This window comes from Ornithodoros turicata, chromosome 10, assembly GCF_037126465.1.
Source record: "Ornithodoros turicata isolate Travis chromosome 10, ASM3712646v1, whole genome shotgun sequence".
Lineage (NCBI taxonomy): Eukaryota > Metazoa > Arthropoda > Arachnida > Ixodida > Argasidae > Ornithodoros > Ornithodoros turicata.
The window spans coordinates 8533293-8557670 of record NC_088210.1 but is presented as its reverse complement, the minus strand read 5'-3'; the positions used below and the strand labels follow the sequence as shown (position 1 = coordinate 8557670).

Genomic DNA, 24378 nt, shown 5'->3' with positions numbered 1-24378 from the left:
ACTCTAGCCCGGAGGAGGGTGTGCAATACATAAGTGTGACGGACCGTATCATAGGCACGTTTGACATCAAGGAAAAACAGCCTCGACAATCCGCTTGCAGCTCTTGGCGACTTCAACAGCAGTCACAAGGTCCATAGGGAGCCAACTGAGCTACGGTGCCGACGGAAGCCCGCCATCTCATCAGGGAAAACGTGATTCCTTTCCAACCACCATTCCAGCCTGTGCAGAACCATCCGCTCCATCACCCTACCAACACAAGTGGTAAGGCTAACTGGACGGAAAGAGAGCAGGTGCGACGGATGCTTGCCAGGCTTCAGCAATGGGACCAACATGGCTTCCTTCCAGCTTGCGGGTACCTCGCCAGATCTCCATGAGCTGTTGCATATAAACAGCAAGGTTCGAAGGCCCTCAGCGCCAAGATTTCGTATAATATAGCGACGTAAATTAATAGGTTATCCCGTCTGCACCAGGGGACGATTTGGGTCGGGACAAACGAAGGGCAGTTTTAAGCTCTGGCAGAGAAAAATCCACATCCAGCTGTGCGTTCGACGGGAGCATTATACGCTCAAGATCCTCGCGAAGTTCAACCAAGGTGGGAATAGTGTGTAGAAAATGGGTACCTTGAATAGCGAAACTCAATCAGCTCTGATGTAACAGCCCTTAGGTCTACACACAGCTAGGCCACAGCTTATAGGGCGGTTGCGAAACTGTGAGCCAGTATACCAGCCAAGAAGAGCCAAAGCGAAAGCCGAGCGTGACCTCAGCTGTTCAAGCGGACGATCGGACAATAAACAAAAAACAGATTTCGCAGCAAATACCGGGTACTCGGCCAAACTATTTCGGAAGTGCATTAAGTAGGCATCAGACTTTTGTGCTTGCAAGTTTCTGTCGTAATCTGTGACAGTGGGTTTCCCCCGGAGCTGACCTTTAAAGTCTAGTGGTATAGAATGAAAAATATCGGAATGTCATAACTTATTCAGAACGTGTGTCGTTATGTCGTATTACAGAAGATAGCGCTAAGAACGGACGACAACAGAGTAGCGTCTACATATACTATATGGTCGTCTGTTCTTAGCGCTATCTTAGCGCTGTTCTTAGTACTACTGCAATGCACCAACTAGCATAACAACGTATGCTTCTGACTTATGTCGTGTCAGTTGGTGAGCGGGTTAAATAAACAAACAGACGACGAGATATATCAGAGATATATCAGATATATATGTTGAGTCAACTAAACTTGTAGACATAATAAAGCAGCAAGAGCTGTTTATGTTGATTTGTGAGTATGATGCACTTTAAATAGTACCTAATCTTACGCAAAAACTGCTGCTTACTGTGTTGCCGTTATATGTGACTTAGAGTTGTTATTGGAAAAGAATCGTTTTCAGTGCACACTGGACAGCTCCCGTAAGCAAAAAGTGCTCCAATTACGTTAAAGGGATATTAAACTGCGAAAGCCGTAACTGCGTCCGTAACCGTGAAAGGGCACACGAAACGAATTGTGTGCAGCAGATGGCATACGACATATATGCCAGCAACAGAGTTTGCTGTCATTTGTACAGTAAAGTTACCGCAACATTACCGGTTCACACCCTCAGAACAGAACTTGATTGCATATCACGTTGTCTGCCAACTGTTGCCACGAATGGGGCTACCACTCCAAGAGTGAGGGTCGTACTTCTTTTTGTAGCAATTTAGATCACGAAAGAAAGAGAGGACTCCGACTTAACGTAACAAACAATAAACTTTAAGCAGACGTTTCGCCTGTCATACGACGGGCATCATCAGTGCAAGACTGAGCGGGAGAGTCGACAGCCAGTCGCTACTTAAATGACAGTATTGTTCGGGAAGGGGGGCACGGTTTTTGTTACAATGCAAGAGATCAGCGCGTATGTGCCACGATTCCAGGAGCTTCCTCGGTCCCAGTCTTGCTCGCATGCCAAGGTCAGCGCGTTATCGTAGTCGAAACAATGCCCCGTGTTCCAAGAATGCTCGCTGAGTTCGGTCTTAAGCCGTGTGGACCAGCTCCGGTGGCGCAGCGGTAACGCGTGCGCTTGGAGACTGGGAGGTCCGCGGTTCGAATCCGCGGGCCGGCTGTGCCGTCTGGGGTTTTTCCTGGGTTTCCCTCAGATGTGTAATAGGCATATGCCGGCACAGTTCCCCTGAAGTCGGCCCATGGACGCAGCTATCCTCCCCCCGAGCGGATTCCGCTCGGTCTTGCACTTCACCCTTTCCTCTCCTCCTCTCCACCACCTTTCCCTTCCCGAGAAACATGCCGCCTAATCAGGCAGGCAGACCTCTCGGGTTCCTCCCAACGACACTCCTCCTCCTCCTTCCTAAGCCGTGTGGCATGTGTTGCGTTCCGGACGTCGCTCTTATGTTCTTTTATGCGGGTCCTTCTTTTCCGGCCTGTCTCGCCAATATAGCACGCGTCACAACCTAGACATTGTAGCTTATACACCACGATAGACTGGTCTTCTGGGGCGACAGTGCCCTTTGGCTTGGAGATGAGGCTGCGCAGTTTAACGCGCGGTCGGAAGGTCGTCCAGATTTACAATGGAAGTAGCGCCCGGCGGACAGATTCCGAAACGCCTTTGACATATGGAATTGTGACCCGGGTCAGGCGGGAACGGTCCTCATCCTGCGGTTTACGTAGCTGCATACGTTTCCGGGTGTGTGGGTAGCCTCGCTTGTCCAGGGAAGCGGTGATCGTCGCATCTTCACAAGCCGGTAGCTCGCTGCAAGACGACAATTGCTCTGAACGGCGCAATAAAGTTCGCACCACACTTCGCTTGCGTTCTGTGGGGTGATGTGAGCCAAAGCTTAGGAAAGTGCCGGTATCGCAGGGCTTTCTGTAGACACACGTATGGTCCCCCGTGCTGTCCCTGCATACACATATATCCATGAAAGGAAGCTTGCCGCTCTGCTCAACTTCATACGTGAAATTGATCGATGATTCAATGGAGTTGAGAACCGAGTGGAATTCATCGACGTGGTCCTTGTCTAGGATGACGAACGTATCATCTACGTAGCGGCGGCAGAACTTAACTGGGCGGGAGAACCGTTCCATGGCCGTCTCTTCAATGTGCTCTATAACCAAGTTTGCCAGCGTCACTGACACAGGGCTTCCCATAGGGCATCCTTCGATTTGATGGTAAGGCTTGCCGTTGAAGGTGAAATGAGTTTGATTGAGGCAGAATCTCAGGAGAATAGCTACCTCTTCAACTGTGAGTGACGTTCGTGATGGCAGGGTGCTGTCCTTCCGTAGTCGGGCCTCCGACACTTGTACCTTATGACAGGCGGAACGTCTGCTTAAAGTTCGTTGTTTGTTAGGTTAAGTCGGAGTCCTCTCTTTCTTTCGTGATGTCATCTCCCGGCTTTTGGAGTATTTTCGCAGCAATTTAGATATATTGCTACAAAAAGGCGTATACCCCCTCTCTCTCTCTTCGAACAAGAGCAATATCCCTATCATTCATGGCAGTGGTTGGCGCACAACGTGCCATACCTTGAAGTTCTGTTCTGAGAGTACACGGGGCAGAGCATTGCATCGGTGACAATAGTCAATAAGTACACTAGAGCTCATTGCCTACATGTGAGGACGACGTATTCCTCAGTCTGGACAGCCAACGAAAGGGGCAGAGACAAAGTGCATGCAGAACCTACGCTTCTTTTTTCCAGACTTTTAAAAATTAATTCCACCTTATAGCGCGATCCTACACTCCTAAAAATGAACATCGCCACAATGCACGCTCCTAGCCAACAAACATCTTTAATGATATCGTTCTTTGCCCTGATTTGTTCAGAAAAGGGTGGCGTACGACTTTTTTATGACACTTATGGTGCTCATAATTGTCACATAAAAGTTCATTTTTAAGAGTGTAGCCAGTCACCATCACGAATGACGACGTTCACGCCCCTGATTTGATGAAAACGGGAGTCAGGGCCCTTTTTGTACGGCATTGGTAAAAACTTGCCTTGGGAAACAAGCTTTCCTAATGACATTGTTTTCGAAGGCCAAGTAATATTTCTAAAATTGCAGAGTTTTGTTTGTCCCCCTTCTTTGTTGTCATTTCCCACGATAAGCTAATGATCCCCACCACACAAGTTTACCGCATAGCACGCTGTGTGCCAGTTATCGCCACGATTGATAGGGTTATACCTTCTGGTAATCGAAGAGAGAGAGGGGGGGGGGGGGTCGTGCGCCCTTTCGTGTCAATTTGTATATATGGCAATCGACACAGAAAGGCGTACGCCTCCCTCTCATTGGCAATGGTTGGTGCGAAACGTGCTATGCGCTGAAGTTCTGTTTTTAGAGTGAGAGTCAAACACAAGTACACTATTAAAAATCAACTTCACCGCAACCATAGTCTCGAATGATATCGTTATCTGGACTGATTTGTTGAAAACGGGAGGCGTACGCCTTTTTTGTGACAATTATTAACAGCATAAGTGTCACATAAAAAGCTCGGAGCGTGCTATGCTGTGAAGTCCATTTTTAAGAGTGTACAGTTTTGAAAACATTATATATGTATATCATGAAGTGGTATCCTTGAAATGTGACAATTTTGCTAGAACTCAATTCTTTCCAGGTCCAACATCTTACCTGATGGTATAGGGGATAATGGTGCACGTAAGTACATTATATTTATGTTTCTGCTTGTGATCTATAGTTGTACGTACGATCTAAAAACTCAACTTTGATTCGTTGTTGTTGGGTTGTCGTTACTCATTCGAAAAGAGAGGGGGCGTACGCCTTTTTGTGTCAATTTGGATACATGACAATAGCCGCAAAAAAAGGCTTACGCCTCTCTCTCTCTTCGGATCAGAAGCGATAACCGTATCATTCGTGGCAATGGTATGTGGTCATGTTCTGTTTTTAGAGTGTAGGACGACTGTTTCTTCTGGGTATCTTACCCAGAATAAGTTGCCACGACCAGCGATGGGCGAATGTCCTCACTGGGATTCGCTGGGGCAACTGGGATTTTCACGCAGTCACTTATCATGCTGTCGACACGTATACTCCTAAAAAAAAGCTGATGCGAGAGATGACCGTGTGGTGTCGGTCGGAAGGAAATAACTACCTTTGTAAGAACGAATCCAACTTCCATGGAGCCTGCAGGACGCGACCGTCCATGAGGAGATCAACTTCTTTCTCTTTATTTTTCGATAACCATAGTGCTGACCATCTGGTCCGCATGCTCATGCCGATATGGCCGTAAGAACACAACATATTCTCCCCCCCCCCCCTACAAAAAGTCCTTGTGAAATACCCAACGCACACGTATACTGAAACGCGACAACTAAACGTGGATGTTAATGACCGACGGGGTCCCCGTATCTTTTGGGAGGACGTCGATGTCTCGGAGGCGGCAGACGTGTCTGCTGTCCTGCACCTTCGTTCGAAGGCAAACGTGATCCTGCTCCTGGCACATCAGTTGGCGCACCGATGCCAGTAGCATGGGGGTAAGCTTGTGGTGCCGCTTCTTGATTGGCATCGTGTTGTGTCGGATCGGAGGCATCCATACCCGTAGTAATGTAGGTGGGATAATCCAGCCTGAAGGATTCCGTGGAAGGTGTGGGGTTGCTGCTTGCTGGTTGAATACCCGCTGGTGCGAACTTTGATGCGTTCCATGTGTTGCCGTCGGCTAGGTGGAACGAGTACCTCCCTTTTTGTCGGATGATTTTGAGCGGCTTGGAGAATGACGGCATTCCTTTTGGAGTGAATCCTGGTTTGCGTACCCGAACGTAATCTCCTACTTTATATTTTGGCGCTTTGGCACTACGTTTCTGGTCCGTGTAGGTCTTGCTCTGTTGCTGATGCCTGCGCACGCGTTCACGTAGATTGGTCATTGCTGCAGCAGGATCATTCTCAAGTAAAGATGACGGTATCCCTACGATGTCCAGTCGTGTCCGTGGTTTCCTGCCATGTAAAAGTTCAGCAGGTGATTTTCCGGTAGTTGCATGCGGGGTACATCTGTACAGTCCCAGGTACTCGGTGACGGTTTGTCGCAGTGGTCTTCCTTCCAAGAACGTGGCTTGAACATAGTTTTTCAGAACTCTATTAAACCTTTCAACAAGCCCGTTTGCACGTGGATAATACAGAGATGAAAATGAATGTTGAATGCCTCTATCCCTGAGGAACTGTTCAAACTGATGTGAAATGAACTGGGGTCCGTGATCGGACACCAGGTTTTCCGGATAGCCTTCTCGTGCAAACACTGATCTCAGGAAGTCCAAAATTGTTGATGCTGTCACATTCGCGCAGAACTTGGCCTCTGGCCATTTAGAAAAATAGACCACCATCACGATGGCGTACCTGCAGTCAGGAGGAGCTTTTTCAAAAGGGCCCATTATGTCCACGGCTACCTTCTCCCATGGCCTGCTTGGAAACGGAATGGGTTGCAGTGGCGTATCAGCCGCCTTCGCACTTTTGTCGGCGTCTTGACAAATATTACACGACTTGACAGCATTCTCAACTTGTTTATCCATCTGTGGCCACCAGTATTTCTCCCTTAAACGCTGCTTGGTGCGCACGATGCCTGGGTGCGATTCATGGGCTAGCTGTATGAGATGTCCCGTGAACGCTGGTGGTACCACTATGCGATATCCACGTATTAGGAGGTCTTCGAATATCGTGAGTTCCTCTTGAACTCGAAAAAATGGCTGATGACTCGGCATCAAGTCTTGCTTTAACGGCCATCCTTCCATCACGAACTCCATGACTTGTTTCAAGATCGGATCATTCCGTGATGCTAATTGAAGGTCTGTCTTCGCTACAGACGTTTCGATTTGGCCAACAAAGTCGAATTCCTGATTAAGCTCTTCAATCTGGGCATCGTGTGACAGAGGCAATCGCGACAGCGCATCTGCTATTTTGTTGTCGGCACCCCGGCAGTACTCGACTGTGAAATTGTAACGAAGAAGGCGCTCTGTCCATCTACTAAGTCGCAGTGGACGTCTTCCTGTGCCGCATGCCGATAGCAAGGTCACCAAGGCTTGGTGATCTGTGCGAATAAGAAAAGGACGACCCCAAAGGTAGACGTGCCAGTGCTCGCACGCCCATAGGCATGCCAGCGCTTCTCGTTCCGCTACAGCATACTTGCGCTCTTGCGAAGAAAGGGTACGTGAAGCAAAAGCAACTGTCCGATACATATTGCCTTGCACTTGTTGCAGAACAGCTCCTAACCCGTACGAAGAAGCGTCTGTCGTGACGATTACTGGTAGTGTAGGGTGGAACGGGTGGACGACACGGTCTTCTCTGAAGGGTGACTTCACAGCATTGAAACTGTCATTGACAATGTCTGTCCGCAGGAAGGGTTGATTTTTCCGTAGTAGGGCACGCATAGGCTCCACGAGCGTGGCAAAGTTTGGGATGAACTTTGAGTAAAAACCTACAAGTCCTAAAAACGAACGTAGGGTAGCAACATCGTTTGGTGCTGGTGCAAGTGTAATTGCTTCCACTTGAGAACGAAGCGGACGTAATCCATCAGTGCTTACGTGGTGCCCTAAGAATTCCAGCTCCTGTGTCTCGAACACACATTTTGCATTGAGCTTCAATCCGGTTGAGCGAATGACGGTGAGCACTCTTCGAAGATTTCCTTGATGTTCAGCTTTGTGTCTCCCAAACACAATGATGTCGTCGATGTAGCATAATACTCCGGAGCAATCCTTGAGTATCAAAGACGTCATTCTTTGAAACATGGCGGGCGTAGATGAAAGTCCGAAGCAGACCCGTTTGAATCTGTAGAGTCCATCATGGGTAATAAATGTGGTCAAGCTCCTACTTTCAGGATGCAGGAGGACTTGATGGTACGCTGACCTTAAATCGATTCGAGAGAAGTACTGGGCTCCTGCTAGCGCATTCAGCAGCTCTTCTGTATGTGGAAGAGGGAACAAGTCTGGTATGATGGCTTTGTTCACCTCACGAAGGTCCACACAAACGCGAATCTTTCCATCCTTTTTTGGAATTACTACAATGGGGGAAACCCATTCTGACGCCTCAACCCGTTCTATTATGTCTTCCTTTTCAAGGCGACGCAGCTCTTTCGTAACAGCGTCGCGAACTGCCAATGGAAGTCGACGTAGTTTAGCAATTACGGGTGGGACATCTTGACGAACTTTCACCTTGTGGGTAAATCCGTTAGCCAAACCCAGCTCTGTTGAAACTAGCTTTGAGAAGTCCTGTGCAAGTGAGTCTGGTAGCATTGATGAAGCGAAGGACGTTTCATAGCAGCTGAGTGTTCCACCTTCAATATGTATGCCGAGTCCTTGGATGGCGTCAAGTCCCAATAACGTTGTTCCTCTGGAAACTACGAAAAAGCGAACAGCATGGTGCTTGTCTTCGTAAGTGACGGCAGCCTCGAAGCACCCCTTTACATCAATCTTCCGTCTTGAGTAATCCACTAAAGCAGTGCGTGGTGGAACCAGAGTGAAACGATGAGCGAAATGTCTCCTGAAGAGATCTTCTTACAGAATGGATACTGACGATCCCGTATCAATCAAGAACTTTACCGGTACAGTTTCAAAAGACGCGCTTCGATGAAGAGATCTTGCCCTTCCTTTGAAGGTACCACGACATTTAGAACTTCATCTTCCTCTGTAGAAAGCTCCTGTACTTTCGTCGGTGTCTTCAACGCTCGACAAACCGTGGCGTAGTGACCAACCTTGCCACAGTTGTTGCAACGCTTGTGAAACGCTGGACAGTTCGAAGCATTTGCGAGATGCTGCGTTGACCCGCACCGATAGCAGCGTAGTCTTTGCGCTCCGTCCTTGCGCTGAGAGTTCTGGGAATGATGCAGCTGGCGCGTTTGTCCTTTACTTTGACGCCCTCGGGTCTTCGACGCCGGAGCGTTGCCGATGGCTTGAACGACATCACCATGTACGAAGGACTGGGTTTCGTCCGATACCTTTTTACAATGCTTGGCGATGTCCACGGCACGAGAAAACGTTAGAGCCGATCCGTCAAGGAGAAGCCTCCCACGTATTTGCTGCGAAGATACTCCTTGTACAAATTGGTCTCGCAAGTTGTCTTCAGTTTGGGCGCCAAAGTTGCATGAAACGGATAACTCCCGTAAGGCCAAAACAAAATCGTCAATGAGTTCTTCTCCTGAAGTTGTGGCGTTCCGTCACAACGTTGATGGTGGTAGCGAAGTAAGCATCTAAAGTACGTTGGGCCGTTTCGTACTCGTCAGGAACAGGCGTCACTGTTCCTGACTCGGTACTTGTAGACGGTGTTGCGCCGGCTTCACGTGATGCAGTTTGCGTAGCTTCGTGTACTACTTCTGGAAGCGTATTATAAATGCGAAGGCCTTCTATCCCCAAGCAATGTAGAAGGATTTGCCTCTTTCTTTTTGATGTGAATTCCTCAGCTCCTGAGGCTCCCAAGAAATTGCAGAAAAGTTGTCTCCATTGCGTCCATGGAACGTTAGGCTTGCCGGGAGTGGATAAGAACGTGGGCGGAGGCGTAATACCGCCGAAGCTCATGATGAATCTTCAACGTGGTGCAGTACCTTCTCTTCTCAAAGCCCTCGTCGCCAATGTGGTGTCGGTCGGAAGGAAATAACTACCTTTGTAAGAACGAATCCAACTTCCATGGAGCCTGCATGACGCGACCGTCCATGAGGAGATCAACTTCTTTCTCTTTATTTTTCGATAACCATAGTGCTGACCATCTGGTCCGCATGCTCATGCCGATATGGTCGTAAGAACACAACAGACCGCTATTAGGACGATGCAGGCGCATTGATTCGCAAGTTCTCTAACCGATATCTACCCGTGGTACCTGAACACACTTAAAGTACCAAGAGTACCACTCTCGCGACGGACATACGCCTCAGCGTCTCGATCTGGGGCCCTATCCTCGTCAGAACTAATCGACCTCGATTACTTTACGTCACAAATTGTACGGGGGCGCTGCCACGCGATACTTCGCCCTTAGGTCCTGCCCGTTTCAATGGAAATTTATCCCGTGTTTTCCTTCGCAGCCTCTCCGCCCTAATCCCGGACCGTGACACAATCACAATGACAGACATTTAACTTAATCGACCTAGATTACTTTGTGTCTGGCCTATCATTGGTCGTTACGCGGCGTGAAGAACAGAGGTGAATGTCCTCAACCAATAGTCGAGCCCTTGATCCTGCAATCTTCGCGCTTTATCGGAGTGCCCATATCACAGCGCACAGCGAAGGAGTGAAAGTCGCGTGTTTTCGCCGGAAGCTTGTAGGTTGTACATATATTGACGTTTAAAATATACGTGTGTATTCGTGAGGTTCAAAAGGACAAAGAAAGAGAGAGAAAGGTTCTGCAATATTTCTTGTTGTGTAGGACTGCAAGATCGACTGGTTCTGATTTCATGAGACTTTTCTCTTCTCCGCTATGGCTTGCGTAGTTTACATGAGTCAGCAGCTAACATCGTCGAAAGCATTGAAAATGCATACATGCCAGGAAGACAAAGAAATTCCGGATCCTTGTTCTGTATTCTGAAGATTAATACCAAGATGAATGAGATTCACCAATGACACTTGGTACAGACAAAAAGCTGCAAAAACTGCAGCTTGACGAGGTCTGACCCCCCTTTGTACACTCGACAGATAAAGCAATGACAAAACAGCAAACCAGACAATGCGAAGCGAACAGCAATGACAAATAGCAAACCAGATGAATCACGGAGTTACACAATGGTAATGAACACAATGCGTTAAGATGCATAAAACAAAAAAGCTATGAGAACACACGAAATAATATGACTATCCTAGTGAACATACATGGCCTTTATTGAGCGAATTGAAAGACAGCTGATGTTAATGTTGTTTTGGATATGGGAATTAATATGTCGTGGAAGATTATATGAAACCAACTGTGAGCCATAGTTAGTTCGTGCACACGGTGTGAAGTAGGGTTCATTGATGGCTCATTGATGATGATGGACATGACGAGGAGTCCGGTAATCAAAGCAGGGTGGAGAGGCCTATTGATGACAGGAAATCCCAAATGTGACTGTGACCTTGGTGCGTATGAGCGGTACTGGACCATGAACCCAGCACCTTGCCTATGGTAAATGGGCGATGATCGATTGCATGCAGTTCGTGCTGCAAGATCTAGCGCTCCCTCTGGTAGTCCGGGCAGTCCATAAGTAGGTGGTACAAGTCTGCGCGCACATTGCATAATGCACAAAGGTCCGGTGGCGCGCGGCCAATACGCTGCCTCATAACTGGTGTAAATGGAACATTCAGCCGCATGCGGCAAAGAAGGGATGCGTAGTGTCGCGGAAGGCGATGAGGAAGCGACAGTGAAAGAGACGGATCCGCTGCGTGGAGGAGAGAGCAGGGTGTAATGTCATGCAGCCACTGTGATCTTGTCTTGTCTGCAGAGAGAGCACGGACGAGGGCCTGACGATCACTTTTGGGCAAGATGATAGAGTGGGCTGAAAATATCTGATGACCCCGTACGGGCAGTCCGGTCGGCCTCTTCATTGCCGGACACGCCGACATGACCAGGTACCCAATGTAATACTATGCACTGACCCAGGTCCAGCAGTTCCTTGTAAGTTCCAAGCACGTCAGCAACAATGGACATGAGAGGACCGGGAATGCCCATTGTTGCGGGGCCGGCGAGGATAGCAGCCTTCGAGTTTGTGTAAAAGACCCATGGCCGAGCTGAACACTGCAGGATCTTGCACATGGCAAAGAGCAAAGCATGCAGCTCAGCACAGGTTGACGACGTACCTGCCTTTCACTAAGAAGAAGATGACGAGCTTCCAACTGAAGCTCACCGATCAGCTGATTCAGAGAGTGCCACATCACCGTTTCCTAGGAGTTGTTATCGACCGTCAGCTATCATGGGCTGCTCACGTTAAGTGCTTGAAGGACAGAGTCGTCGCGCGTACCAACACCCTGCGTCATTCCGCAGGTCCCAACTGGGGAATGTCGACCTCGTCCCTCCTCACTGCTCATAAAGCACTTAGTGGCCAGGTGATGGCATATCATCTACCGGTCCTGCATGGCATTAGCGAGACCTCGGAGAAGACGCTCCAAAGCGTCCCGGCAAGAAGTCTCAAAGTCTGCCTAGGTGTACCCGTTGCTTCCTCCTGTCTACAGGGAGGCACACTGTCTACAGCGGAGGCCAGAGAACCACCGGTGGATGTATTGAGGACGCAAGAGACTCTGCGGCACTACATCCGACTGCGCACGCAACACGACAGACATCATCTGGTACCGAAAGTGAACCGTAGAAACTCTTCTTTCCCTGAGGCCGTTTTCCCATACCGCAAGACTCTGCCTAAGAGCCCTGCTTCGTGTGCGATCTTACATCCTCCATGGTCGCTTGGCTGTCCTCGCATCCACACCACGGTGCCAAGTGTCCATCATCAAAAATTAAATCTGCCGCCTTCGGCCCTGAAACAATACTCACTGTCCATGTTGGAGAACAACCAACCAAGAATCGCTATGTTCACCGATGGCTCCACGACGAAATCCGGATCTGCAGCTCCATACGTGGTGCCGCAGCACTCCAAGGAGGGTATAGTGCGGCTATCCCATAGGACCTCTTCCACGACAGCGGAACTGGTAGCTCTACACCTTGCCGTTAGAGACATAGGCACGCACGCGCGACCTGCGCACTGGATTGTCTACAGCGACTCAAAAGCTGGTCTGGAGTCCATGTTGCCTTTCTTGGGGTACAGTTGGACAGCCTCAACGGTGAAGGAGATCCTAACGGAATACAAGAGATGTTCAGACCTGGGACATGACGTTATCTTCCAATGGATCCCGGGGCACATTGGCATCCGCGGTAACGAAACTGCAGACGAGCTAGCTGGAATTCCACACCTGGCTTCCACCAAATACTTCGTGATGTATACTGGGTCGGACATCAAACTTCTACTAAGGTCCATGACAGACGACATGTGCAAACGCAAATGGCTACAAGGTGATGGTGGGTCATCTCTTCTTAGAAGAATTGACCTGGAACTAAAATTCAGCATCCCTCCCTGGACTGCCAGAAGTATCGCAACATTTCTACATCGTGCACGCCTGAACGTCCCGTACGGCCGGCATTTCCTGCATATGGTGGGCAAGGCAGATTCCCCGGATTGCCCAGTGTGTGGGATGGAAGAAAATACTGAACATATTTTTATGGAGTGCAGAGGACATCAGACCCAACGCAAGACACTGTTGGGCACTAACTCGTCTGGACAGCAGAGCTATCTCCATAGAGAAGGTGTTGGGGACGTGGGACGCCAACCAGAGAGACGCCGCATTCATGGCTCTCGTAGGCTTCATCTCAAGTTGTTCTCTTGATGCTCAGTACTAATTCATCTGTGCGTGACGCCCTGGTTCCTGTGTGGCGCGATCCTCTGACGGTCATGTGCCCTTGAACAGTGCGCCGTGCAGCCTAGCTTAGTCATCTCTCTTTCCCTGTTGTTGTTTTTCGTAGCTTTTTCTCGGAGTAGCAGAACTTGTCAGGTGACAAGTTCAACCTCTCCGTATTATTTTTAGTCCGTCCAACTTCAACTCCAACGACGTCGGATACGAGCGACGGGAGATACCAGTTTATGTCTTCGGATGGAATAATATAGGCGCATGCGGAGCTGGTTTTTGTGGACGAGCCGTCCGTAAAAACAGGAGTAAAGCCTGCATACAGCTCGCTCATCACATCCAGTAGACCTGTGCGCCGCCGCCGCCATTTCTCCGCGCGCTGGCGCCAAACCTGCGCGCCGATATCACGCGCGCGTTCTGTGTTTCGATCGGTTCCGCTGTGGAGCGCGAAGCTGAAAGTGGTTTCGCGCACCGCTAGTACTGAACTATCATGGCATCAGAGAAGAAAACGGGAAAAAAAGTTAAATCTGAAAAGTTGAAAAAGTCGAGTTAAAAAGGTAAAAAAGTTAGAAGTTAATGTTGCGCGCACTTGGGCTTTTGTAAACAGCCAACACTACAATAAAATAAAGCGTGAGTTTTCCTTGTGATGTGGAATTAACATTGTCCTTGACATCGCAACTGGACAACGTCTCGAAAAATCCGGATTCAATGGTGTACATCAAATAAAAAAAATTCACAGCGTAAAATTTATGTGGATAAAACACAAACAACCCTGACCATGTCTGCCTGCTCCATCCACCGCCACCCTTGTTTGGGATTTGAGATAAACCAATTCCATCATTGAGCTCGGACGCCCGGATCATTGCGAGGCGTAATATAGAAGAAACATTACCTTTTTTAAAAAAGAAATCATGTGGTTCAAGTAGTATTGCTTAGGCACACGCAAAACAGCTTGCTTTCACACAGAGCGAAGTATCTGCAACTGAAGTGGAGACGAAAGAGATCATTTGCTGCGCAACATAATTGCTTCGTCAGCTGTTTTTGTGCTCTCCTGTTTTTCAAATATAAACAGTGAGCGCAAAGCACACATGAAGGTAGCAGGAAGGAGCCAAAACACACACACACACACACACACACACACATATTTGCTTCGCGAGCACATACACAGCTTTCGATGGATTAGTAAAATATAAAGATGGTAAGATGGAGTAATAGAGTAGTAAAGGACGGAGTAAGGTATAAAGATTATAAAATATAAATTGAAAGCATTCGCTTATTTTTATATTTTTGTCTGTACTTACTGGCTTTGCACTGCGGCCTCCAGGGGTATTACTAACACGCTGGAACACTGATGTCTTGCAAAGATACAGTGTTCGTGCTGACCAAAGGACGTGCCACATCCCCAGCTGTGCCGATGAGAGCCAACAAGCTCGGAACGGCTGTCAACAGCTGGGATTCTGGCACGCTCGACTTGTAAATATATATATAAGAAGATATGTGAAGGAGTAACAGTAGCCCTTTTTCCAGATCGCAACCCCGACGCAAGAATGTGCTCTGCCGACAAGATAATTGTGTTCCAGGACATACCCTACTCCTATGCATTGTTGTATGACCTGCAGTATGAATTTATTAACATGTGAGTCATCGAGTCATCATTCACTTCTATAGCAAATAAGTTGCCTTTAAAATGCGCATCATTGTTCTCTAAGGAAACGTCTTTAATGGCTTTTGGAGCTCCTGATAGCCAATGTTTTGTTCTGTACGCCCACTTTATGCGTAGCGTTCTTTGTCATTACCTTTCTGTGATTACGGTGTTATAATTTATTGTAACCCTCGCGGCTCAGTTTTTCTTGGCTGCACCTTTGATTCAAACTCATGAGGCGTCTTTGGCGCCCATCAGCTCGCAACTCTTCCCCTCGTAATGATGTCTCCGGATGACCGTAAGCTATACTTTCGACATGTACAGGTCTCAAGGCGCAGGCTCAATGCAAACACGGCGTAGCCCTTCTCGTTCCTGTACACCTAACGCCTTCTCTTTACTGCGCGCCCCTTTACTGCACTCTTCTACCGCATGAGGTTGAACGTCGCCTTTACACGTGCCTTTAAAAGGAGACTTGGCGAGGATTCGAAAAAAGAATAGGTGAGCATCATACCGAACACGGACTGCTCCCTCGATACCAAATAGAACATTAGCATTCATTTTGTGCGAATAATTATTTGGTAAATGATGACAACACCACAGCGAAACCAAAATGCAAAGCGCACAGCCGTTGTCCCGAAGGAAGATACTGCGACGTCACCCAGCATTGTCGCCTGCTACGTAGCATGCATCCTTCCACGCCGGATGACGTCAGCACTGTTGTTTACAGCGCCCTCTTGCTTCACAGAGGCGAAGCGCACACATCATAATAATTCGTTCCAACAAAATGTGAGCACTTTAGGAAGGTGATATTTCGTACGTATGTTCCTGACACCCCAAGGGTTACTGCTATGTCACAATCCTTGTGGCGATTTTATTGCGGAGTCGCTCCACCTCGTCTTCCTTCGAACTCACTTGTGAAGTGCACGGCAATCCGAGCCACGTGGTCCGGGCTCGTGGCAGCACCAGCGACAGACAAGGCCTCTCCCGCGCCCTGACTCACGCAGCCCAGTCCTGCTGCTTCGTTTGCTGCAGCTAGGTTCTAGATTGCTAGGTATCCGCGTCCCACTGCGTGCGCGATTATTTTGACTCAATGAGGTTAGATTCACTAAAGAACAGGAAAACACACACAGAGAGCGCTACTCTCAACATTTGAATGCATGCACACTGAAACCGCTGTTGTAGCAAACGAGCTTCCTAGCAATGTAGCACCTTTGACCGACAAGCCCATGTGCGGTGGCTGTTGTGACACATGTCCGACACGAATGAATTTCAAATCTTCTGAAGCCCCAAAGACAACAGTAAACACAAAAGCTGTCAACTGTGTCCATTCCTGCCGTTCCTACGTTTACCTGCCGTCGGAGTGGGGCTACAGTCAGGGAAGAGAGACGGACGCTCGCAAGTGGTTGGCCGGAGTCCGGCCGGTCAGTGCACTGCCACATTAAGTGTCACGGAACCTCTAGGAAACAACGATTTCTTTTACTACCGGAGTTGTAGCATGATATTGGGCTGCGGAGGGGCTTGACACGGACATCGGATCAGCACCAACTAATAAAGTTCAGTAAGAAAGAACGGGTAAGGAGAACATCTGCGATATCATCATCTCGTCCAGGTACTTGATGGAGGAACTGCCCTGAAGAAAGACAGACAGACAGATAGATGACTGCGCTAGTGACCAAGATCTCAGCCTGTATCTACGTGCACTATTCGCTACAGAAGAGCAGCCTGACAAGAAACTGAAGGAAGACCAATGTGGTCACATCTCCGATAATTTAGATGTTGCTAAGAATTAAAAAAAAAAAGCTTGATGAGATTCTTGAGAGCAACCAACGTGCTTCCACTACGCAGCCAGGCTGCATATCGTTAATGGTCCGCGAAACAGCCAGTCATCAACCAGTTCGCTATAATCTCGGCACAGCCAACGCTCGGAAACGAGAGATCCTTGAAAGAACTGATGTTCTGAGGCTGGAACAACATAGAAGGGACAAATACATACAAAGCCTCAATTTGCCTAAGATCTTTCATCCAGAGATCCTTGATCAGTGCATAGATATGTTCCCTTAGACCAAAGCCTTGGGTCAGTGCTGCTGTTCTCGTCAAGGAAACAGGTGGACATCGCCTTGCGGTGGATTCCTGCTTACTGAATCTCAGGACAAATGCAGCAGTGTATACCATATACCATAAACGGACTGCGGGATCTTGCTGAATTTGGACGTGCACGTTGGTTCAGCAGCCTGATTTGCCTCAAGGATTCTTCCGACTGCCGCATGCCCCAGAGGACATTTTGAAAAATGTCTCTCTGTGTCAAGGGATCCTTTCAGTTGAAGTAAATGCCATTTGGTGTTGCCTGGGGCCCTGCGACGTTCCAGGGACTGACGAATAAAGTGATTGATGGAGCAAGCATAAATATGTGATGGCGTTCCTGGACTCGGAGATCTTTAAAGATCGCATGCAACACATGAAGGAGATTCTCCGTAGGATTGAGTCAGCTGGCATCACAGTGAATCTAGCAAAAGAGAGCTTTTGAAAGACGCCCTTGAAGGTTCTCGGGCACATAATCTGACCGAGTGAGTGGCGCCCCGATCGCGATAAAGTGCGCGCTCTATCGGAATATCCCCCCCATAGAAATGCGAAAGAACTCCAGGTGTTCCTGGGAATGGTGGAATACTGCAGGAACTTTATGTCTTGGTTTTCGGACAAGGCAAAACCTCTGACATCATTGCTGAAAAAGGGAGCACGTTGCATGTGAGGTACTGAGCAGCAAGTGCCGTTTGAAAGGTTGAAACCTAACCTGGATGGAGAGGTAGCCCTCATATTTCCAAACCTGAATGCCAATGGCACCGGTATTGCAGGTGTTCTACTACAGAGATGAATGACCAGCTGTGTCCCGTCTCGCTTATCAGCCAGGACCTTAAAGGAGAACAGAGGGCCATCCAAAAAAATTTCAGATTTAGACATCTGATGAGAGTGTGTGTGTCATTATGCTGAGTAGCGCGAAAGGTTTTGATGTGTGCAATTTTTTCCCAGAAAAAAAAAAATCACATAAACATGGCTCCGCGCGTTCACCCTTAACTCGCCACTCCAACTGTAACGAGGATGAGGAGGTATGATGCGCGTCACCGACGACGCTATAAGGAGAACTCGTTCTGGTTCGCCGGTCAGTGGGAGTCAGCGCATTGTCCTTTTGCCGCCGTAAACCTGCTTTGCCAGTTGTCCCGGGAATGAAAGGAGCTGCCGAAGCATGAGCGAGCCAGGGGAAAGGCTTTTCCAGAACCCCGAACAGCCGAGTAGCAGACAACATTTCTCTAGACCAATCAGCGCGAGGTTCCAGGCAGATCACAGGCCGGTACTGCTGTTCACCGCTGTTGCGCACGGTCGCTTTTTGCGGCGTGTTTTAAATTCAATTTCCGAGATAATTATGACTGTGGTGTAAATTACTTCGCATGGTACATCTTACTGGCCTACTTAACAGTTTTATAGGGAGAAAACTGGGTGTTAAAAATTACTTCTGTGCTACTTTTAGCGACGCAGAGAGGAACTACACTCTTCGAGAATTGGAATGTTTGGCAACCGTTTGGGCAGTTGACACGTCGCGACTGTACTTAAAATTCATCTCCTTTGAAATCCACTCTGACCACACACCCTGTCGTGAATGTTCAAGATAGAACAAACATCGAGTCACGTACGGCGGTGGGGGTTACGGAAAATACAATACAGGTTCAGACTAATGTTTCTGCAGAAGCATTTGTCTGCATGTGACACGCTACATAGCCTACTTGCTCTATGTACAAGTTTAGTATTAATGCAGGGATTATAAAGCTAATATCACTAATACAAAATGTTTTTGTCAATACGCTCATTTTATTCCATTTAACCCCACAGGATAGCGACAGCACCCCATGTTAAACACTAGGCCGTCGTCAACGGCCCATTTGTTATCTAAGAGTACAAGCTGAAGAACTACAAATTATATGCTGATACCCTCCCAGGATTACCAAGCAGTGTCGTTATGTCAGGAAAGATACATGTGATCAAATCAGCAGTTAGTGAAGGGGGTAGCAGTCACAACAAAAACAGATTTTATGAAGTTATACTTGCAAGACCTCATACCAACCTCATCATCACTTATTATTAGGCGAACAACAGCCAGAATGCCATCACTGTGCGAAGCATTGAAAATAAATCGTATTCTTTTGGCATGTCCTTTTTATGAATACCATCGGCGCACTTTCTTCCCGGCATTTGCTCGATATCACATTCCTTATAACCCTTTTCTTTTACTGGGTGGTGAGCCAATTGAATGAATGAATGACTCTATTGGGGGTGGCCAGGAATGGCCGCAAGAGCCTTTGGTGTTGGCGCACTATCAGATTACAGTAATATACGTATACAGCAACACACGTTAATGATAGAAAAGAAATGGCAGAAACGCAATATTCCAAGGCCTGGGATGGTTAAAAGAAAATAAATACATACAGATAAAAACATATGTTTTTTATTATATAATGTATTATATATCTAATATAAATATAATGATATAAAATATAAATATAATATATATAATATAATATGTTATAATTATGTTTCGTATATATAGGAGACATAAAAAAAACGATATGGAAGAGGCTCCAAAAGCGCAATATTTCAGGCGATATTTGAAAGAGGACAATGAAAAAGAGAAAACAAGGTAACTACGTATTCTAGCTGTGGTAAAACGAGAGTTTAATAAAAAAAGGGAGTGTCAAAAACTTTGCACGTAATAACCCAATGTCCGAAGAATGGAATAACGCACTGCAGCGACGTGATCATGCATGGAACGTCAGTTTGGTATCAAAAGGAACTTCAAGATCACATAGAGCGCTGACCCGCGAAATCGCGAAACTTAAGTGCTAGACAGGTAGCGAAAGGTAGCAGCATTTTTTTACAGGTAAATGAGACAATCTGGTTTTTGCAGCATTTACCTTGTGGCGGTTTTCCTTCATGTGGTGTATGCAGTTCGCGCACCAATTAGGTGTACACCCCATATTGTATCTTTCCGCATGTCAAGAGAATGGTGTCAAGAACTTTCTCGCGGCATTCCATAAACTACTTTTTGTGGCTAATTTTGCAGCCACTCCGCAGTGACGCTAAAGAGCGCCATGTGGTCGAAATTGCCCCGAATAAATTAATGTAGAGTACACATTTATCGCCACACGCTACAACCGCCACACGAATATATGGGTTGACTCTTCTTATGCCTATTTCTCTACTGGTTATTATACGTTGCATTGGAATTGGTAGGACTTGAAACGGATTGAGCACACTGGCGCTATCAGCATGCATCATTTCATCAATATCATGTAATTCGTGTAAGCACACACTAAAAACTGGCCTTCACCGCATAGCACGCTCTGCGCCGACCATTGCCACCAATGATAGGGTTATCGCTTCTGGTTCGAAGAGAGAGGGAGGAGTACGCCTTTTTGTGTCAATTATGATGTATCCAAATTGACACAAAAACGCGTACGCCCCCATCTCTCTTCGAATCAGAAGTGATAACCCTATCATTCGTGGCAACGGTTGGCGCAGAGCGTGTGATGCGGTGTAGTTCAGTTTTTATAGTGCAGTAAGCCTATCAGTATCAATCACCTGACCTTTCCTTTTCTTTATCTTCCTTCTTTTGTGTGCTTATAAATATTTCTTTACTTATGTAGTTACTTCAAATATGCCCCCTGCATAGTGCACCACAGTGATGCGAAATGATGAATGATTCCCATTCTGACCTTCAATTTAATTGGGTCTGTTTGCTCTGTTATGTGATCGGGGCTCGTCTTACATGAATATCGATTTGCTTTTAAGGATGCTACCCACTTTCTATTCATGGGACGAGAAGATGAGCTGCGGGAAACTGAGGGAGTTCTACAAGTAAGTCTAGTTGGGAGAAGTAATATGTAATGCCACTATTTTCTCTAAAAACTATAGTGAATGTACACAAGCAAGAGGCTGGCTATCAATGCATTCAGTCGACTATGCGCTCACTCTTTTAGGTTCAAGTGTGTACTTCCAGCTGGAAGTGTCTTCGAATGCCGCATTCCACACCTAGACACGTGTTCGTGGCTGATGATATATTAATAACTATACAGCTGTGCACATAAGGCTAGAAACAACAACAGCAACTTTATTACTGGATGATGACTGGGGAGTTTCATTGCCGGGGGCGATACTCTACCCCATTGCTTGTGGGGAATCAAATAACGAGCCCCTTCATAATATGGATCCAAGTCCCGTGGTGTCCAGAAAGGTGTAGGTAGCCTTGAGGGCAGAGCGTCGGTGAGCTCGATGTGGCCAGGAACCAAGCAATTTTGTGAGAGAGAGGGGGCGAGAGTCCAGCTCGTTGAGGGATCCGGAGAATACGGTTTGGGGAAGTTGGTAGCGTGGGCAATGGAGAAGAGTGTGCTCTAGATCTTCAACAGCATCGCGGTGGCTGCAGTGGGGAGAGGCAACTTGTCTCAATCGGTAGCGCGCCACTATGCTGTGAAGGCCACATCGAGGCGCATTCGATGAACTAACGCGGCATCTTGACGAGAGTATGCGCAGGCATGTAGAAAGCGAGCGCTGCATCAACTCCCTGCTTAGCACGGCTGGGGGGAGAATGTCAGCGGTCCGTTGGCGGGTAGTCAGAGCAGTCACGAGGTTTCGAAGTACGAACTGACAATCTCCTCTCAGCACTGCAATACAGGAGAACTGCTTCGGCGGCGCTGTCAGCCTGTTCCTCGCCTTCGACACCGCGATGGGCTGAAACCCATTTGAGAATCAGCCTGTGTCCTGCTTCGCAGACAAGGTTGTAAGCCATTAATGCATCCATAACCAACGGTGCGGAGATGTTGAATCAGTCCATACCACCCAATTCCGTGGGGGAAAGTGAACGACGTACTGCAGAAACAAAAGTATGACATATCGTTCCGCAGCTGTGGATGAGGCTTGATGCGAAAGGCAACATCCTTTCACTACGCCTTCGGATGTGATCAGGCTCGGATCTAGGGTGGGAGGGAGGGGGGGGCAGGGGTCCGGACCCCCTCAATTCCAAACTTAAACATACGGTTCAATGAACTAATCCCAGCATGCACCTGGCACTTGTCCATAGCGCCCCCCCCCCCCTCAGAAAAATCCTAGATCCGCCCCTGGATGTGATGACGAATGCCTTGGTGGACTTGCCATTTCGAGATGCGCCATCGGTGGGTGCTGTGGCAGAGATAGAGAACTCCGCGTCTACTAAAGCATAAGAATGGGCTCGAAGGACTTGAGGGGGAACCTGATCTCTGCGGTTCTGGAGGTCTGGAAGGCGTGTGAAGGTGGGTGGCACTGGCAGAGACCAGGGGGCGTTCGGCAATGTGACTTCTTTAGGTATGAAGCCAGTGAGAGCCAGGCGTTCCTCTGCGCAACCCGATCGAAATCACTTTCAGGACGGTATCAAATTTTCCCGAGGAGTGGGTGACGGGGAATGTGTGCACGGAAACGTAGGAAGTGTCGAGCCGTTTCCCGCTCACTGAGGACCTCCACGGGAAGTTCGATATCTTGAGCTAGGACATGCCATGTTCCAGCCATTCTTGGAACTCCAAGGCAACGACGAAGGCATCGGGCCAACAGGGTCCGAAGGGTATTTACCAATGTTGTTGAAACCCTGGGCAATACTGGAAGGCTGTAAAGCACAGCTGCCCTCAACAAAGCCGCGTGAACGGCTAGAAGGGAGCGTTAATCACAGCTCAAGCCAGAAAGATGTTGTATCGCAGGAAGCCATCGCTGCACATTGGTTTCAAGGAGCTTGATGTGGCGAGTCCAGCGCAGGTTAGAGTCCAGGACTCTACCAGGAAAACGATGGGAAAGCACAGGCTGGAGCTTCTTTGCACCCACCCAAAGAGAGAAATTACTGATAGCCTTATGAGTGAAAGGGAGCTTGGCGCACTTTTTGGGCAGAAGGTACATTCCAAGTCGCGAAAGGTAGAGATGGACTTGTTTAGGGCTTGTTGCAAACGACGCTAAATGGATGGTCGTGACTCGCGTACTATCCAAAGGGCAACGTCACCGGCATACACAGAGAACGCTACTTTGCGAGGAATTATCGATTTTAGGCCTGCCATTACCACATTAAAAAGTGTAGGACTGAGAATGTTTCATTGAGGTACGCCTTGATGAACAGGGTGCTTAGAGCTTTCGCCGTGGGATGTGCGGACTGCGATTATATTATAATACCGAGAAAACTATAAAACAGCGGGCTGTTTTAACATTTTTTGCCCATAACAGTTTCTGTTCCTTCCGCTATATGGTGCCACAGTTGTAGTCGCCGTTGCAATGGAGGAAGGAAGGAGAGGTGGTGCTCTATTGTGCGGAAAAGTGAAGCCGAGATTGGGGGCGTTAAGTTGGTGCTCCAGGGCGTCCCCTCTTCCACAAAATCCCTTAACAGAACTAAAGGAACTTCCTGTACGCGTTCCCGCGTGCATCCTGCGGGGTATGCTGCGGGGTGCATGCTTGGAGTACTCAGGTAATGACCCCCGCGTCCTTCCCAAGAAGCTACAGCTCATCCCCTATCGTCTCGTCACTTGCCCGACGCTTCTGCGTTCTGTCGAAGAGACGTTGGGCGCCTCCTTTTCTTCTTTCCTTTATCGCAAAGCAGTTGGCATTAGAACTACATAGAGAACATTGTGAAAACATTTTGCAAGGGGCTTTTTTTATACCGCGATAGTTGTGAAATAGAGGTATGGTGGAGGGTAGAGGGAGATTCGTCTCAACTAGGTACTTTCAATTACGTGTAATTACCGAAGGTAACCGCAGGTCACATGACATAATCTTGAATTTCATTTAATTCCTTTTAATTACGTTTACTTGCTTTAAGTGGTCTTACTTCCCCTTTAATTACCTTTATTTACGTTTAATTACCACAGGTTGCCTTCGGAAATCTTTCCCAGGCAAAAATCTGGAGTGGGACCACTTCAAAGTGGTTTATTGGACAGGTCCCACTTTGAGTGTGGGACCACTTAGTGACTGGGACCAGTTGAAAGTGGAACCAGCTTCACGATGGTCCCACTTGAAGTGGAACCAGTGGAATTGATCCAGTGGTCCCCTCTGCTAAGTGGTCCGGGATCCGGCCACTTAGCAGCTGGGACCACTGAATGCATGACCGAAAATAATGCGTAGAAATGCACATATTGCTCAAGTAATTACCGTTTGTTCTGCTAAAAGCATACACTGAGCAGAAAGAAATAATCAATACATCTCTACATTTACATACCATGTAGTATAAGTCTGATCACTCACTTTGTCTAGACAAAGCATATGCCTGACTGTGCAATGCACTCACGGACCACAGGGAGCTTTCGTTCGTTGGCCACCTCACATCTTGTATTTTCTTAGAGAAGATGACACGACACTCCTGTTTTCTATGCAGGTCG

The 24378-nt window shown here is 47.8% G+C and overlaps 2 protein-coding genes across 3 annotated transcripts in view; one reads left to right on the top strand and one right to left on the bottom strand.

Annotated features, from left to right (window-relative positions):
* LOC135370098 (COP9 signalosome complex subunit 7b-like) overlaps positions 1–24378 on the bottom strand; it is a 337544-nt gene that overhangs the window by 270978 nt on the left and 42188 nt on the right. The window lies entirely within an intron of this gene.
* Positions 1–24378, top strand: part of LOC135370752 (uncharacterized) — a 97632-nt gene that overhangs the window by 43922 nt on the left and 29332 nt on the right. For both annotated transcript variants that reach the window (XM_064604573.1, XM_064604572.1), the window contains exons 5-7: positions 4590–4630; positions 14842–14950; positions 20792–20857. In XM_064604573.1, the coding sequence (XP_064460643.1) occupies positions 4590–4630; positions 14842–14950; positions 20792–20857 (216 nt within the window). The remainder of the gene's footprint in view (positions 1–4589; positions 4631–14841; positions 14951–20791; positions 20858–24378) is intronic.